Source organism: Trichechus manatus, unplaced genomic scaffold, assembly GCF_000243295.1.
Source record: "Trichechus manatus latirostris isolate Lorelei unplaced genomic scaffold, TriManLat1.0 scaffold00313, whole genome shotgun sequence".
NCBI lineage: Eukaryota > Metazoa > Chordata > Mammalia > Sirenia > Trichechidae > Trichechus > Trichechus manatus.
The window spans coordinates 385,493-404,495 of record NW_004444249.1 but is presented as its reverse complement, the minus strand read 5'-3'; the positions used below and the strand labels follow the sequence as shown (position 1 = coordinate 404,495).

Below are 19,003 nucleotides of genomic sequence, written 5' to 3'. Positions count from 1 at the left end.
AATATTTACCTTGGAACTTGAGAACAATGAACTTCGAAGTGACTCCCCTAGAATACTGAAAAGCCTGCCTCTTATAGATTATATGCTAAGAGGTTTTTATTCTATGTGGAAGCCAAAAAAAAAAAAAAAGAAAACCCTCCCAATTGGTGTAGTCAATTACAAAAAATTATAAAATACAGTGGAACTACAATAGAGGACAATAAAAACACTGATAATCCTGTTATCAAGAGGGAATGATAGTTATCTGGGTGTATATTCTTCTAGATTCCTTTCTGTGCATATTTTATACTTACTAAATGAGATGAAACTGCATTTACTTTTGTTTTCTGCTCTTTTTAAATCCTTAGCAGCATATTCTTAAATAGTATAATTTTAAGTGACCAATAGAAATGTACTGTATGGATGTAGCAATATATTAATGGACATTTAAAATAAATATTAAAAGTGAATGTTAATATTTTGATGATTATTATAATAGCTAAATGTATACCCAAATGCTCAATAATTTCATTAGGAAAAAAATTTTAGAAGTGAAACTCCTTTCTCAAAGCTATGCATGTTTTTGATGCTTTATAATGACCAGTTTTCAAAATATTCTAGAAGCAACAGTTCAAGTGCATTTTGTATAAAGTTATAAATGTGACCCACAAATTTCTGATACAGATATTAGAAGAACTCCCTGACCTAATGCATTAGGCTAATTAATTAGACAATTTTATGACACAGATCTTTTATTTTTAATTGTATGTGATGTAACTTAGAAACTTCCATATACACCTTGGCTTCTATATCTTTTTGGGCAATATAGGTACGGTGGATGGCAGGTGGACTTTACAGTCAGACAGCCTTGGTTTTAAATCCTGCCTCTATTACTTTATGGTTACTTGACGTTGGGAAAATAACCTCTCAGAAGTCCAGTTTTTTCATCTGTAAAATAGGAACAACAAAAAGAACTTTTCTTGTACGGTTTTATGAAAATTAAATAAATTATTATTTGTCAAACATTACAGTAGGTTCTGGCACAAAGTAAAGCCCTACATAAGTGTTATAGAAAGATAAATACATTTTAAGAGATAATTGTCATACCATTCTTAACACAGTATACAATTTATCCAGGAATTATTCACATAAAAACTTTCACTGGAGACTTTGGCAGCCTAAAATTGACTCTGCTGTGGCATTTCAAGAGAACAGCTTGTGAACTGTGAAATATTCTTCAAAATAACTTGAGATGCTCGTAATTCTAGCTCAATTCTCCACGCAAAATCACAGCTATGTGATAATTTTTTTCCTTTTTTTACATTGCTTCTTTGTTCTAGGACTTCTGTAACAGACTACCACAAACTGGTGACTTAAAAAACAAACAAAAAACAAATAAATTTATTGTCTTACAGTTCTAGAGACCGGAAGTCTGAAATCAGTTTCACTTAACTGAAATCAAACTGTTGGCAGGGACACTCTCCCTCTAGAAGCTCTTTGGGAGAGTCCATTTCCTTGCCTTTTCCGGCTTCTAGGGGCCACCTGTATTCCTTGGCTTGTGGTCCCTTCTTCCTTCCTCAAAGCACATCATTCTAATCTCTACTTCCATCAACATAGTGCCTTCTCTTCTTCTGCAGTCAAAAATCCCTCTGTCTTTCTCTTACAAGGACCATTGTAATTACACTGGGCCCAGGATAATCTCCCCATCCCAAGATCTTTAATTTAATCACATCTGTAAAGTCCCTTTTGCCACATAAAGTAATATTCAGAGGTTCCAGGGACTAAGACCTGGACATTTTTGGGAGCCATTATTCACTCTACCACAGCTTCATTTTTGTCTTGCCTTTGTTTTTACTTCTAATAAATGCAATAGCCCATGTATTCAGCTCAGTAGGTAATTTCCATGACGTAGTGTGAGTAATCCTTGTCTTTCCTGTCACAGACCAATATTCTGGAAAACCAAGAATGTCTTTCTTTTTGAGCAACAAAATCTTTTGGGCAGAAAGAGTCAGATATGTATTTGCAATAAGGAATATCTTTCCAATTTTCCACATGGACAGAAAATTTCCTTCACATTTGGTTAAAATAAGATGGCAAGAGATAGTTTGGTATAGTGACTAAAGACACGACACTAGGAAGCAGACTGCATGGATTCTGCTTCCACTTACCAGCCATGTGATCTTGGACAACTCTGTGCCTCAGTTTTCACCTCTGAAAATGCAGATGATAAGAGCATCTACTCCAACTGTTGTTGCAAGAATTAAAGGAGTTATATATAAAGCATTTAGAGCAGCATCTGATGCATAGTAAGCAACTGATAAATATTAACTGTAACAGTCATTATCATTGCAATTGATCAGTCACTCATTGTTATTTTGATCAGGAACTCCTAATGTCCTATTTCATCCAGAAGACTTAGAATTCTAAAGTTTTTTAATTTATTTAATTCTATGGTAGTCAGAAACTAGAAATGTTAATAGACATCTATAATGGTACCTTCTGGGAAGAAATTTTTCATGATTTTGCTCTGCTTTTCCAGATGTCATTACTCCAAATGGCTTGAATGTTAAGAAATTTTCAGCAGTACATGAGTTTCAAAATCTACATGCCATGTATAAGGCCAGGATCCAAGATTTTGTTCGAGGTCATTTCTATGGGTATGCTTTTCTTTATTTAAAAAAATTAGCAAATGATTTTAGTGATCTTTGGTATAGAGGAAACAGGACTGATATTGTAAATGTTTATCTTTCCCAGCCCACTTTGCACTTTGACAGAATTCGTGTGCACATTTTGTTGCTGCTGTTTTACTTCATTTGAAACTGTTTTGTTTTGTTTTAGTCATCTTGACTTTGATCTTGAAAAGACTTTGTTCCTTTTCATTGCTGGGAGGTATGAATTTTCAAACAAAGGAGCCGACATCTTCTTAGAGTCCTTATCCAGGCTGAATTTCCTGCTGAGGGTAAGAAATTTCTGGAACATGATAAAATGCTCTTTTAGGGAGAATTTTCTCCTGTGGGAAGTGAAGAACTTTCTGGCTACCTAAATCTTTTTCAATATAATTTATGATTTTAAAAGGCTTAAAGCAATAACCCTATTCTAAAAATTACTTCTGCCCTTAAGTTACATATTAAGGTTGTCACATTGTTCACTTGTGTATTTGTTGTCCATATTGTCAAGTATATTTTTTAAAAAGTCCCACAAGCTTATCACATTGTATGTACTATGTTTTAGGAAGTCATTATAACATCCCTTACAATTCATTGGAATTTGTAACCAATTATAATATAAATATGGAGAAATCAATCAAATGAAAAACAAAATATAATTTTTGGGTTTTTTTACTGATAAAGACTATAATAGAAGATGTGGCTTGGGTAAACGGCAATAATGGGCTTCCTAATGCTGAACTCTGATATTAGACTTACCCATCCATTGCCATTATCTTCTGACCCAAAACAGGTCTTCAGAATGACATTTACCATGGGGCTGACAGCCAAGTGCTAGAGCACTTGCTCTTGTAGGAAGGGGCAGACACACACTTACCAGCCACTGTTCCTCCCGAACTCACTAACCACTCTTTCTTCCTGAATATAGAGAATCTACAAGTGTTAAGCTAGGGGATATCCTGCCACATGGAAACACGTACAAGGGGAACGCAGATTCCTACTCCCAACAATGTAGAATAGTTTTTCACTCAGAAGATAGGAGTTAAAATGAGTTCCCAACTAATCCAGCAATAAAAATGCACCAGTAGAAGCAACTGTGGAGAATGGCACCAAGTCATTGCTGTTGATTGATGTTATTGACATATATTCTAGTCACATCACATAGAAATATAAAATAACAGTAAAGCACTCGTAGGAGACCAACGTAGAATTTAAATCTTATTGAGATACCAAGATAATAAAAAATTTCCTGATCTCTGTACTACTCTCTGGTTAATTTTTTTTTCTTGACTATAGATTTATTCTTGACTTAGAGCAGACATTATAACAAGTATGCTAAAAAGTTTACTACCGTTGCCATTGAGTCGATTCTGACTCATCGCAACCCAGTAGGATACTAAAATCACATTAATAAGAAAGCAATATAGTAATAAAAACCAAAGACTGCATAATAGGACTGAAAAACTGGAATAATTTTGTTTCATAATATTTCCTAGTATGTTTCTTTTCAATAAGCTTTATAGTTTTATATTGCTTTATATCATGTTTAGGGACATTATTAATCAATTTATCTACACAGTTATTAAATATTCACCTTATTTTTACATGTGAAAGAAAAGCCTATAACTATTTTTTAGACATCAAAAATAATTGAAATACTTGGAGAAATTAAAAGAAGGCACACTCTTTCCATAGAGTTCAAGTATTCTTTAATGGCACATGGGCTACTCCTGGGGATGAGTTTCCTGTTCCATGACTTCTGTAGGTTTTCTGAATAGCATGTCAGGCCCTAGAGTTCAGAGACCACATATTAGATGGTAAAGTCCCCCACTCAAGGAACAGTCAATTGTTTCCAGAATACATGCACGTTCATATGTTCATGGTTTTAAGTGAATTTATGTTTTCTTTCCCAGAGCTGTTTGATATGTCATTTCCTTCTGAAAGACACTAGGCCAATGGAATTTTGGGGAAGAGAAAAAGAAAACATAGATTTTAGAGTCAGAAAACACCAGTTTGAGTCCCAGCTCTGCCACTAACCTATTACAGGAGCTCAGACAAAATGCGTAAACTTTTGTGCCCCTTCATTCTACATTAGTGTAATGAGGAAAGTGCTATCTGTTCTATGTACAGGGTTATCACTAAGATTGGATTAAATTGTGTATTTAAAGCATTCAGCACAGGACCTGCTATACCAAAAATGCTGAACGTGTGCTTGGGCCTTTCCATTAGAGCTAGAAAACAAAATGCAATGTCATGAGAATCAATAAATTTAATATAAAAATATATTAAAAAAAGAATAAACCAAAATTAAATTACTTATTAAATTTCCAGCCAAAATTTTAAGGGACTATAGGTCGCTATGGGTCAGAATCAACTCAACGGCAATAGGTTTGGTTTTGGTTTTACTCTTGGCCTTGTAACATTAGTTCACGTTTACCTTATTTTTTTTTAACCGTCAAAAGACACAATGATATCAATAGCAATTAGTTTATATATTTTAGATGATCAATGCCGTGGAAATATTTTACGTCTGAATCTCGACTGAAAGCCAGATTTAAATCTAAATTTCTCAAAAAGTACATGGGTATGATTTCTATGTGAATTATAAACAAGTATTCTTTTTCTCTAAAGATACTTAAAAACACTATTTTTCAAAGTTCAAGGTCCACCTGGTGTAGGTTTTCTCTTTGATAGCTGACTCTGCTGTGTTTTCTAATCCCTCAACAGATGCATAAAAGTGACGTCACAGTGGTGGTGTTTTTCATTATGCCTGCCAAGACAAATAATTTCAATGTGGAAACCCTGAAAGGACAGGCAGTGCGAAAACAGCTATGGTAAACTCACGCCCTGTTAATGTTCTCAAGCAATAAGTATAAAGGGATGTTTTTAAGTAAATGCTCTCTGACATAGCTTCATGAACTGTGTTTTTAAGAACTTTTAAGATTATTATAGTACAATTGCTACTTGGTTCTCTTCTCTTTGTGTTACTATGTTAGATTATGTAATATTTACAAAATTGTGTTACTATTTTAAAAAAAAACAACCTTGGAATGTGTTTTTATGGAATAAGAAGAAAGTCTCTGTAGAAATCTTTAAAGAAGGATTGAATTGTTTTTTCAACCTTTTATTGTGAGCATTTTCAAACACGCAAAAATCAAGAGGTTAGTATAATGATTCCTATGTAGACATCAACCAGATTCAACAATTATCAGCTAATTCCCAATCTCATTACATCTACACTGCCATACACTCCCCCTCCCTCCCGTCCTCTCTACCCTTGATTATTTTCAAGCAAAAAAGGGATTGGATTTTAAGCTCTCTGGGTTGGTCAGAGTGTTCTGCTGCCTTAGCTCTAGAGATTTTAACTCAATCTAAATCGGCAAATAGAAAAATAACGGAAGAGGCTATGCAAAGGGATCTGTATCTTTTCAGAGAATGCACGGGCAAAACAACAGCACTGTCAAAACAAGGAAAAAGTAAAACTTATGGCACTCCGTTTAAACGGTAAATCTTTCTATTTCACACAGGGACACTGCACGTTCTGTGAAGGAAAAGTTCGGAAAGAAACTCTATGATGCTTTATTAAAGTAGGTACTTGGAATACTTAACACAAAACACTTAGGACTTTACTATCCAAATGTAACAAGTCAGACACTATAATGTATTTATTTTGTTCCAAATATGAAGAATTAATAGCCTTTGAAGACGTGTTACGTCATGTAAGCAGGTTTTGTTTTATGATCTATTTGAGAAATATCTGTAAATAGGTTGTACAAACGAGAAGATCTTTGTATACGTGAACCTGTCACTGTCGAGTTGATTCCAACTTACAGCTACCCTATAGGACAGAGTAGAACTGCCCCATAGAGTTTTCAAGCGGCGTCTGGTGGATTTGAACTGCCCGCGTTTTGGTTAGCAGCTGTAGCACTTAACCACTACGCCACCAGGATTTCCTTTGTATACATACGCAGGTTCTAACTCAATAAGAACCACATTAAGGGCTAACATGTCAATCGGAAGCTGAGGGAGATTTCATGAGATTTTAAATCAAAATATATATTGACTTAATACATATTCAATCTATGTTTACTTAATAATAAAGTTTATATTGATATTACATGTATTTGTTATAGTATGAAGAAAAACTGGTTTGTCTCCTGTTCCGTGGTGGAAGGCGGGCAACATTTCCTTTCTACCAGTTTAAAAAAAAAAAAAATCAGTTTAGACATGAATATGTTATGGAAACTTTAGAGTGTAGTAATCAAAAGTGAACAAACTATAATGACAGTGTCCTCCTGATGGTCAACATTAAGGTTTTAATAATGAATTTCCATTATCATTTATACTATCAAAGGTGTTGTTTTATCAAACTTCTCCATGTATTAGAAAGTTGGGAGTTTCATCAGGAAACTATGTTTGCTTTACTTTTTGTGTGTGTGTGTGTGTGTGTGTGTGTGGAGATTCAATTTTTTGTTTTTTGAAGGGAACTGTTCTAATTATTACCTAAAAACGTAAAGTTATACAATTACATTCAAGGACATAAGTTAAAGCAATACTTTAAAACCAACTTACTGGATAGTTAGGTGAAAAACAGAGCAAACAGAGCAGGAATAGAAAGAGAAATGAACTTAAGGACAATTTAGACTAAGACAAATGATCTATCAGTTCTAGAAGCTTTTGTTATCTGAAATGTCATAAATCACATTGTTTCCTTCCCAGCTCCAACAACATCTTCGTTGAAATTTCAAAGCAGCATTCTCAAGAACTGATAATATTTATCATTCTGTTAGGATTCACAATTCCAATCCAGTAGCCATCAGGATATTGAATAAATGCCAGGCCTTGCATTTGACCATCATCAGATTTCTTCACAAACTTGACCCCCAGTCCTTCAGAACTTTTACAAGCACCATGTACATCAGGAACAGCAATGCCAATGTGACCAAATCCTCGAGGGTCTGAATTGCCATTGTGGTAACTCTGGGTCGCATCATCTTCAGTGCCCCAATTGTGTGTCAGCTCAAGTGTAGCTTTTCTGGAGAACACCTATGCTACTTTTTCATCTGCATCTTTGGGGATGTCATTTTTATCTTCATAAGCCAAGAAATAGAGTGAAAATTTCATGGTGGGGAAATCTAACTTTTGGAGCAGCATCATTCCAAGAATTCTAGTATAAAAATCCAATGACTTCTTAGGATCTTTAATTCGTAGCATGGTCTGCTGCAATAGAAAATCATATAAAGCAGTTGGGTCTGAAGTTGCAAGTTCCCAGACTATTTGGATTGCTGATCTCGGTCGGCTGTTACACTCTGGATTGTCTCCGTTTCAGCAAGCGGCTGAGACAGAGCAAAGCACCTCCTGACATCCAGACACTGGCCTGGCACTCAGACTTAGGCCTTTGTTTTCTCCTTGGTTCTGGGGTCTGCGTCAGAGCAGCAACTGAAGGCAGCCTCGTCAGTGAGGCCGCCGGACTCAGGCTGCGGGTCCGCTATGGCCGCACTCCGGTATCACACGCCACAAGTCCGGGGAACCCAGCAGACACTGACCTGGAGATACAATTATTAACTTTATTCAAGAACAGTGACTAAATTTATTCAGCATCCCAACCACAGAATTAAAGATGCATTTACAACTCAAGTGTGGTTGACCTGATGGTAGGCAACATCTCAAGACAATTAGCTGATTGATGAACATTAGCTGAAATAGAACTCTCCATAAAATAGTGTTGGCAGATTATTTTTTATTTAATTAATAAGCTTTACTTTTAGACCAGTTTTTGGTTAACATAAAAATTGAGCAGATAGAGCATAAAATTCCTGTGTTCCTCCTCACAATTCACCCTATTATTAACACCTTACATATAGTGTGGTACGTTTTGTTATAATCAATAAAAGGTGATATATTATTATTAACTAAAGTCTATAGTTTACATTAAGCTTCACTCTGTCTCATACAGTTCTATGGATTTTGACAAATGCTTAATGTCATGTGTCCGTCATTACAGCATCACACAGAATATTTTCACCACTCTAAAAATTCATTGTGCTCCATCTATTAAAAGGAGCCCTGGTGGCACAGTGCCTAAGTGCTTGGTCAATGGTATGCAAAAGTATATATTGATATTACATATATTTGTTATAGTATGAAGAAAAACTGGCTTGTCGATGGTACGAACTTACCAGATGTTCCAAAGGAGAAAAATGTGGCAGTCCGCGTTGGTAAAGATTTACAGCCTTGGAAACCCTAGGGGGGCAGCTCTACTCTGTCCTATAGGATCGCTATGAGTTGGAATCAACTCAATGGCAAAGGGGCCACCAATTAATCTTTACCTCCTTTCTCCAGAAGGTTTGGCAGCCACTGATCTTTTCACTGGCTCTATAGTTTTGTCTTTTCCAGAATGTCATATATTTACAATCTTAGAGTTTGTAGCTTTTTCAGACTGATTTCTTTCACTTGACAATATATGTTTAAGTTGCTTCTATATCTTTCTGTGCCTTGATAGCTCAATTCTTTTTATGAAAAATTTTCCATTTTCCGTTTATTTTTAAAGTGTTTAGAACAGTGTCTGTCACAGGGAAGCACTGAATTAGTGCCAGTTGTTTTTATTTTTACTATTAACATTATTTTCCCCACAGAGGAGAAATTCCTGACATGAACAGTATTCTGGATAGAGATGATCTAACAATTATGAAAAGAGCCATCTTTTCGACTCAGGTAATAAAGCAAAAACATATCTACCATTTCCCATAACTTTTAAATCAGTATTTTGATTTGTGGGCGTGTGCTAATTTGGGAACTTTTTTAACCTGAGAGCTAGAAAAGACATTCTTACGTATTCATCTAAATGACAACTTTGTATTTTCTCTGTCATGAGTGGTTTTGGGGTCCTGTTCTAAAGTGTCATAAATCTTGTCTTTGTACACGATTACAAAATTCATTTGGAATCCAATTGGAAAACTGTGTATCTTGCAAAAACAAAAACCTAAACTTTTCAAAAAACGTAGAATTTTGAGTCACAATAGAAAAAATGCGGATGTTTCAAAGTTAAGTGGAATTATTGCAAGAAGGAAAACCAAAGTGTGCATTACATGTGTTCTGAAGCTCATGTCCTAGCAGTCATAACAGTGAAGCACTGGGCACCAGGAGACAGCCCTTTTGGAAGGAGCTGGGAGAGTAACTCTTCTTGAGTCAAGCTCTCAGGTCACCTTCAAGTAAGTCCCAGAAGCAGTCAAGAAGTCGAGGCCTTTCATATAGTGGCCATAGGTGAAAAACAAAAGCTTCATGTGTTCAAAATATCTGAAGGAAGTTCTCCAGCCCATTATTTTCCTCTGAAACACAACACTTAGTCATCATCATTAGGGCATAAAGGCTGGAAGCAATGTTGCCGATGGCCTCTTCTTGAAATGAGTCACACTTATTAATTCTTTCCACAAATTGACATTTTCTTCCCTCCATTACTTCAGCGACATTCTTTGCCTCCAGTGACCACTCACAACATGATTGATGATTCCACCGATCCCATCCTCAGCACCATCAGACGTATCGGACTTTTCAACAGTCGCACAGACAGAGTCAAGGTAGAACTAATAGTTTATGTACACTTCAAAATTATGTAGAATATATATTTTTGAGAATTTATTAGGAACTTCCCTTACTTGTTTTAGCATCTATCAGAAATATTTTAAATGATAACTCTAAAGAAAATTAATTCTGCCTTCTGTCTTAGGTAACTAAAGTATAACGAATATTTTGGAATTATTCCTGAAAATTGAAGAATAGTTATGACTTTGAGTCATAATTCTAACATTTATTTTTATTGTATAACACTGTAAATAAGCATAAGAAAATTACTAAATTTTAGTGGGTACAAATATTTTCTATAAGTATTACTTTGATTAAAGAACCCTGGGTATTAACACAAATCATGTTTGTTTCCTCCTGATACAGTGTAATTTAAGGGGATCATGCAAGAAGTTTCCAATTTCAGAGAATGTGACTAATGGTGCTTTTGTGTAATTTTCTATAGATCTAGTCATTTCTTTTTAACCCTTGAGTTCCTACAAGGACCAGACACAGTGCTAATCGTTGAGGGCAATTATATGAATAAGACTTGATCTCTGCCCTGTGGAGCTTAGTCTCTATAATGTTTACTGAGGGCCTCTCATGTTCTGGGTGTTGGGGACAATGAGGAACATGTAAACAGAGAACTGCTTATCCCTCCTCAATTCCACTGAGCTGTCTTCAAGATCAAATTGTCACAGCTTTTATTCATTGTTTCAATGCCCCCACTTTCTCTTTTATCTTTCACTTTTAGCAGATGACCTGAGAATTCAGTATAAGTGTCCTTCCTTGCTGGCCCCACATATAGATTCTGACCTATTCTTACTTCTTTTCCTTCAGATTCTAAGGACTGTTCTAGGATGCCATTCTCTCCCACATTCTTAGGAAACTTGCCCTGTTTACCCTCTTTTATGTTAGACATATCTTCTTTAACACTAGCTCTTTCTCTTCTATCTACAAATACTTCTTAACATTCTCCACCTTAAAAAAAAACAAAAAACTTTGTCTTAACCCTGTCGCCCTCTGATGTTATTAAACACTTCTTTCTTGCCTACTCTTCCCTGCAAAACTGCTTAGGGTTAAAAAAAAAAAAAAAAGTGAACACACACACACACACACACACATACACAAAGAAATAAAAACGTAGTGCCTTGCTGATATTTAATCCACACTGGCAGCACTGAGATCAACTTTGGTCAATTCAGAATTAAATATTTTATTTTTTATGTTATTAGCTGCATTTCTTAAAAAATTGACACTAGCTCAAGGCCTATGCTAGTGTACGTACCTGTTTGATCATCTGCACGCTTTTAGAATTCTGTAGAGTAGGTTTTAACTCTCTGAGTGGATTGATATGAATGTCACCATTGGATTCAGCAAACGTTGCAGGTTATTCTGCATTTGAATTTAGTTATCATCTATCCAGCTTCAGCGGCATGATACAGTGAAAAAAGCCCCAGACTGCGAATTTCCGGTCTCAACCCTGGGCTACCACTCTGTGAAAGTAAACTAGCATCCTGGGACCTTAGTTCCCTTCTGGGGTGAATACAGGGTCAAACAAGATTTTTTGTCTCGTAGTGATTACGGAACTGCTGTGAGCTGGGGGCTCTGCAATGGGCTTTTGTATATGGGATCTCATTTAATCCTCTCAGTAACCCTGGGCTGACCTCTAATATCCGTTTCTCAGCCCCGGGTTTCTGTGATCGGCCGTTTTAGGACGCAGAACAGTTATTTTCTTGTTTTAGTGGTGCTGTCATTCTGTTTAACTGGGAACAAAAGGAATGAGCCATGCATGGTGTTTCCATGCTCCAAAATGGGGTTTTTCCTAAACTTGGAAATGCCAAAGCAGGCACATCGTTTTTCAAATCCCTTTTCCTATTCTTCACCAAGAGAGTGCAATGGGCTGCTCATACAGTCATTATCTACGTCTTTTCCTTCTTTTTTCTAGTGTAGTACTTGGCTCATAATAGGAACTCAAATCATGTTTTGTGGAAGAAAATATCTTATCCACCTTTTCTTTGCCATTTCGTGATTCTTATGAGTGAACAGATCACCATTTTTAGGTACTGGCTTTGTACATTTAACCATGCTATTTCTTCTCAAGTCTAACTTATCTCCTATTCATGGATCTACTGAAACATAATTAATGCCTGCAAAGTGCTTGTGAATCAGTGAGTTACCGCTCTCCATTGCGATGGAAACTACAGACAATTTTTTACTTCAGTCCTTGGCACACGATGAGATTATAATGAAACAAATTCCAAATTTAGTAATTTACCCTCTTGATGTCTCGCTTTACTTGTTTCTAATGTTAGCATAAAGAAAATGTTTCTTCTTCTCATCCCAGTGTTTCTAGAATTCAATGAGTTACTATATGTAAAAATTATCTATATAAAATGTTATACAAATGTTGTTATCATTATTCTTATATACCCATATTAGGGTTTCTCTTCAAAGTAATCTCATTGGAAGAATGTATACTTATCCCGTGAGTAAAAAAAGAAAAGTGTAATGTTCTTGTCAAAAAAGAAAAAGGTTTTCTGTTTCCTTTTCCTTCTTTCCTAAAGAATTCTGTTCTAAAGTTATTAGGCAGGGCAACACAAGATAGGCACCTGCACCGCAAGGGGACGGGCGTTGTGGTGGTCCAGGGAATGACATCAGAGCCCAAGCAGGGTGAGGAAGATCCACATGGTGGCGCGGGGAGGGTGTGGGGGGGATGGGGGGAAGAGGCCTGTAGCGGGGAGTCAGAGCCTGAGTGTGGAGAGGAGGGCATATGCTCATGGGAGGGAGTGGTGGCGGAGAAAGGAGATTAGTTATGCAGAGGGGTATTGATGGAATAAGTAAATAAATTAAAGATAACAGAAGCCAGGTATCTCATGTTGGAGAAACCCATTAACCCATGGTTGTCGGGTCAATTTCAACTCATAGTGACCCTATGGGACAGAGTAAACTCCCCCATAGTGTTTCCAAGGAGCAACTGGTGGATTCGAACTGCCCATCATTTGGTTAGCAACCATAGCTTTTAACCACTGCACAACCAGGGCTCCCATGTTGGAAAAACGAGGTATAAATATGGAAAGCGAGAAAACTAGACTAACCCCTGAGGTGTTGGATTAGAATTGGAGGTATGAAATTAGTATGAAATTGGGGAGATGGATGGATGGAAGGAAAGAAGGAAAGAAAGAAGGAAGGAAAGGAAAGAAAGAAAGGAAAGAGAGAGAAAGGAAGGAAGGAAAGAAGAAAAAGACTATTGTACATCACTTGGCTAACTCATGCCTGGGTTATGTGAGGGTGATCCCCTCTTTCTTCTCAAGTTGGGAACAAATTGGGAAATAAAACAAAAGCGTCAGCTGTTAGAGAACCAAATATAATGTTTGTTTTTGATAAAGGCTGGATTGGAACATGAGAGCCAAAATGGGCGTTCTGAGGGAAAGTTAAGTTTGTAGAGCAGATACTTTGTGTGTGTGTGTCTGTGTGTGCTTTTTAGGTGAAAAGTTTACAGTTTAGTTTCTCATACTAACATTTATACATACATTGTTATGTGACCCTAGTTGCTCTGTCTATACTGTGACAGCACACTCCTCCTTTCCACCCTGGATTTCCCATGTCCATTCAACCAGCTCCTGTCCCTTTTTGCCTTCTCATCTCACCTCCAGACAGGAGCTGCCCATTTAGTCTCATGTATCTACTTGAGCTAAGAAGCACTCTCTTCACAAGTATCATTTTATGTCTCATAGTCCAGTCTAATCTTTGCCTAAAGAGTTGGCTTTGGGAATGGTTCCAGTTTTGGCAGAGCAGATATTTTACCTCTACAGGATGAAAGGGGAAAAAAAAAATCCCAGGCTCTTTTCTTTCTTTTTTCCTTATCTGTGTTTTTCCCCGAATCTTGAACACAAGTATTCTACAATACTGAAGTAACCAAATCCTAAGAGATTTTTGGGTTTTATTTCTTTTTTCCTCTTTTATTCTCATGTGAATTTTCCTTTATTAGGTGATTTTACACCCAGAGTTCCTATCCTCCACCAGCCCCTTATTACCCATGGATTATGAAGAGTTTGTCAGAGGGTGTCATCTTGGGGTATTTCCATCATACTATGAACCCTGGGGCTATACTCCAGGTATGTGAAACGTATATATTGTGGAATATTTTGAATTGTTTGCATATTATTTCATTCACATGCATATAACATTCAAAATTGATATGTAGTTTCTACTAAGATTTTTATTTTGAAGCTTGTTTTAAAAATAATCTTGGTTGGATCTATCTCAGGGGTCAATTTTATGCTTTGTAGATCCTGACCTAAGAATAAGGACAAAGATTACGTAAGTAAACGGGAGTGTGGTTGGGCATATATTAGTGGGTATCTGAGTTATTACCTCATTGCATTCCAAATAAAAAGACAGTTTTATAAAGATTGCACATTATTTAGTTATTTCTACTAGTCTCTTCCATTAAAGTGAAGGAGAAATTGACTGCAAGTAGGGTTAATGTGAGAAAAGTGGTGCAGCAATATTGTTTTTAAAACTTACTTCAGAATACTTTTAAAGAAAAATTAACAGGTGTATTTAATTTTTAGTAGGTAATACATTCACATAGTTAAAGATATGAATAGTGCAAAAATATGTATAAGGAAAAGTCCTCGCACCCTGTACTCAAAAAAGAGGTACTTTTAAGAAAAAAAAAGGCAGTTCAGCATGGAAGTATTGTGACCAATGATATTCCATCCATAGGCTCTCATCCCCCAATTTTTTCATTACAAATGGTGTATTCTCAGAGCCGCTGTCTACTTTTCCTCTCTGGCTCCTGCTAACTTGGTTGTCATTAGTGTCAAAGAGAGCAATTTTTATTTGTACTGAAATTCCTAATTCTAAGGGAAAAAATACTTTAAATACATACCAAGGCAAAGGAAACAATAATGACTTTTCCATCTCTTGTTAGGAACCAGAGATTTTCTTTCTGCTTTAGTCATAGTTCCAACTGTTTTTAAAAGAAAAGGTTCAGGAAACATTTTTATTTATAGTTGATCAAACTCATGTTGCTATCTGTCTCTCAATGCCATCACTGATATAAAGCTGAAACAAAGAGACAATGTGGCCATGGTTCAGTGGATCATTGGCTGAATTACAAAGAGAAAGAACTTTTTCAAATATTTGCATTCTGATCCCAAAACTTAAATATAGAATTTTAAATTATACGTAAATGAGATCCTATAATCTTTATGCTTTATAGCATGCTTAGTATCTCACATCTTTTGGCATAACGTCGTATTCTATTATTCCAGGTTCCACCAAAAATAAATAGCTATAAAAACATTGAAACTTCTTGGGAAAAACAGACAAAAGGTTACCACTTCTTGTAACATGACACAGAATAGTTATTTATCTGACTCCTCTATCTCTCTTGTAGTTCTAAAAATTGCTATTGATATCAGTCCCACTTTTGTAAATGACCACATAAATATCTTAAATTGTTTAGGACAGAGTATCTTTTGAGATGTATAAAACTCTCATTTCATTGCTGAACTTAATATTTTGTTATTGACCCTTGCTTCTATTATTTCTAGTAAGTAATACAATTAATTATTGAAGTATCAAGGACAGAGAAGCACAAATCCAAATCCATGAGTGACTGAGGGAATGTGAGAAGTCATTTATGTTGGGTAAAGAACATGTCATAAAACTAACAACAAACCTTCCACCAAAAATGTCATTTTATAGAACAAAGTTAATAATCAAAAATGATAGGGAAGATACATTCAGTGTTCTAAGATAAAAGCCAGAGGACATGTTATAAAAGAGAAACAGAAGAAAGAGTTTGAGGAATACTCCAAAGGGAGTGAATCATTCTGTTTAAAATTAACTGACTTGAGTTGGCCATTCCTCACCTAACCTTGTATTGTTACAGATACAACAAGATCTCTGGTAGAATAAGTTTGGCATTACCATATTAGATAACTCTCTTTTCTTTTTGGTTCCAAATAACCGTTCTTTGTAAGACTAGGTATTACTCATTTCAGTAAGTATTCATTACACCTGTGTTTTGTGTTCTGAGAGAACCCGTTGGATATCAACACTTATTTCATTAAATTCATTTAATGAATATTTACCGTGCTTACATGAGCACAGTGCTTGACATTTTACTGCAGAGTGTGGTAATGAGTCTTTAATAAAAAAATAAAGATCTGTGAACTTCATGAAATTTCAGGCAAAATTGTGTACACATTTGTATGAGATTATTTTCTGGGGAGGAGTTCCAGAGTCTTCATCAGATTCTTAAAGATTCTCACCCACCTTCCCCTTCTGCAACGCAAAAAGGTTAGAGAACCACTGCTCTCCGGCAATAGCACTAAGCCACGAGGAAATGCTTGCAGAGCGCCAGATAAGGCCACTGTCTAAGTGGGATTACTTTACACATAATGGGAGATCTTTTTTTTTTTTTTCCCATCCATCCCCATTACCCAATCAAGAGTGATTTCAAAATCAAATATAAATTCCTTGTTTAAAATGCAGACATCCTTGACAGCAGTAACTTTTTAAAGACAAAATATATATTTTCTGAAAAACAAGTTTTGAGTAAACCGGAAGGTGGACTGAAAGAAACGATGAGTTCATTGAGATTTTGAGAAAGTGGAATGGAGAAGTCAGTCATGTCCAAAGCACACTTAACCTCCCTCATAATCTTTCCAAGTGCTTAGAAACACGGTCTATGAATAGTGAAAAAAATAAAACCAGCTGGAGTTAGAGAGGTTGTGTAGCTTTGCAGTTATGAGTGAGCTCGGCAGCTGGGGCACCTGGCTTCAAATCCCAACTCTACCACTTCCTGGCTTTGTGAAGTCGGGCAAGTTATTTCAACTCTCTGAGCCTCCATTTCTTCACCTGTAAAATGGGAACAATGATTGCCTCCCTTCACATGGTTGTTCAGAAGTTTAGATGAGTTAATACATGTGAAGAGCTTAGGACAGTGGCCGGCACAAAGTTAACACCATCATTATGTGGTGGACTGCGGCTTTTTTCACTTCTTTATGCCTAAGAGATATAGGAGCTAATCTGAAGCCAAGCCTTTGTCTATGTCTTCTGGCAGCTGAATGCACTGTGATGGGTATCCCCAGCGTGACAACAAACCTCTCCGGCTTTGGCTGTTTCATGCAGGAGCACGTGGCTGATCCTACTGCATATGGTGAGGTTTTTCATCATTACCCTGACCCTGGGAGAAGTGAGCTTTAGCCAGACAAAACACAGGGTCTTTCTAGAGCCAAACTCTAAAGTTATCCTGATAATTAAACTTGTGTTTATATTTTTTGTGTAATTATAGATAACTGTAATCATGTGATCCATGGAAAATAGCATTTACAGAATGCTATAAACTTTAAAGATACAGTGCAAAAGTGAAACTGAAAAAGGAGTGCTAAGCTTGGGCTTTTTTTTCCCTCTGAACACGTTTGGCTCTCTACTTCCTAGATGTGATGTCACAATAAACAGGGTCTTACCCAACCAGTTGCCATAGAGCCAATTGTGACTCATGGCGACCCCATGTGTGTCAGAGTAGAACTGTTTTCCAGAGGGTTTTCAAAGGCTGATTTTTCGGAAGTAGAGTGCCAGGCCTTTCTCCCTACATGGCTCTGGGTGGACTAGAACCATCAACCCTTCGGTTAGCAGCACGTTAACAGTTTGCACCACCCAGGGACTCTAACCAGGGTCTTAGAGTACCTATGCTGCTCAGTGGTACCGTTCTCAGGGTCCATAATAAATTAGCAAAATTCACTTAAATTGTTTAAGATGAAAGGAGAATTTGCATATCACTATCTACGTCCTTGTTGCCTAGCAGCAGGGAAAGTTAGAATGGGATGGATTCTCTGCCTACACATTGCCAATCCCCGTGGGTCTTTTCCAGTTGCACTGTTAAGGTTCCTTTCTCCTCAGGCTAGAGCTGTCGTTCTCAGCCATGTGCATAGTAGAAACACTGAGGAGCTTAAAAAATCCTGATACCCAGGTCCTGCCTCTGGAGATTCTGGCTAATGAGCAGCCCCATTGAGAATCACTGATCCAAGGTGTCCCCATACTGCCATACTTTGTCAGCCAGACCTACTTTGTTGGCTGTGTTGGTGACAGTTGTAAACCATGAGAAAAAATCATAGAGGAAATAAAACGTTGGAAGGGAAAGAATAAAGCAGAGGCAATATGGCACACCACAAGAGTAGATAATGCATGTGATCTAAGACAGAATCAGAGACATCATGAGGAATAAGAGAAAAAATGTTTTAGGATTAGCTCTACTTTTACCTGTCCTTTGACTTTTATGCCCTTCAGGTATTTACATTGTTGACAGGCGGTTCTCTTCTCCGGATGATTCTTGCAACCAGCTGACTAAGTTTCTCTATGGATTTTGCAAACAGTCGCGCCGCCAAAGGATTATCCAGAGAAACCGAACTGAGAGGCTCTCAGATCTTCTGGACTGGAGATACTTAGGCAGAGTAAGCAAGTTTGTTATAATCACCGAAGACTACTTTCAAAATTCCACTGCAATATAAAGTGTTGATTCTACTCATAATCTGTAAAGTTAATTCAATATCAAAACTGTTAAAATCTCAGTGATTCTTTCAGGTACTTTTTCACTTATTATGAGCGTGCAAAATCCTAACCCTAACCCTTCACATTCACTCAGAGTCCATAATTATAAATTCATCAAGATCTAGTGCTAATCTTCCTAGTTATTCTCTCGTCAGTGCTTAACTGGATGTATTACAGGTATGCGTAAATTTTTAATGAAAAATTTTAAGGCAATTTTTTAAAATTTTAAT

General features: G+C 36.6%; 2 protein-coding genes across 2 annotated transcripts in view; one reads left to right on the top strand and one right to left on the bottom strand.

Annotated features, from left to right (window-relative positions):
* Positions 1 to 19,003, top strand: part of GYS2 (glycogen synthase 2) — a 61,429-nt gene that overhangs the window by 38,009 nt on the left and 4,417 nt on the right. Inside the window, exons 6-14 of the mRNA XM_004390631.3 lie at positions 2,519 to 2,636; positions 2,818 to 2,938; positions 5,373 to 5,479; positions 6,173 to 6,232; positions 9,281 to 9,359; positions 10,109 to 10,222; positions 14,197 to 14,323; positions 17,287 to 17,382; positions 18,513 to 18,676. Of these exons, the coding sequence (XP_004390688.1) occupies positions 2,519 to 2,636; positions 2,818 to 2,938; positions 5,373 to 5,479; positions 6,173 to 6,232; positions 9,281 to 9,359; positions 10,109 to 10,222; positions 14,197 to 14,323; positions 17,287 to 17,382; positions 18,513 to 18,676 (986 nt within the window). The remainder of the gene's footprint in view (positions 1 to 2,518; positions 2,637 to 2,817; positions 2,939 to 5,372; positions 5,480 to 6,172; positions 6,233 to 9,280; positions 9,360 to 10,108; positions 10,223 to 14,196; positions 14,324 to 17,286; positions 17,383 to 18,512; positions 18,677 to 19,003) is intronic.
* On the bottom strand, positions 7,404 to 8,696 carry LOC105756967 (lactoylglutathione lyase-like). Its single transcript, XM_012559792.1, is given in 3 exon segments — positions 7,404 to 7,880; positions 8,054 to 8,144; positions 8,671 to 8,696. Coding segments are annotated over 3 exon segments (594 nt in total).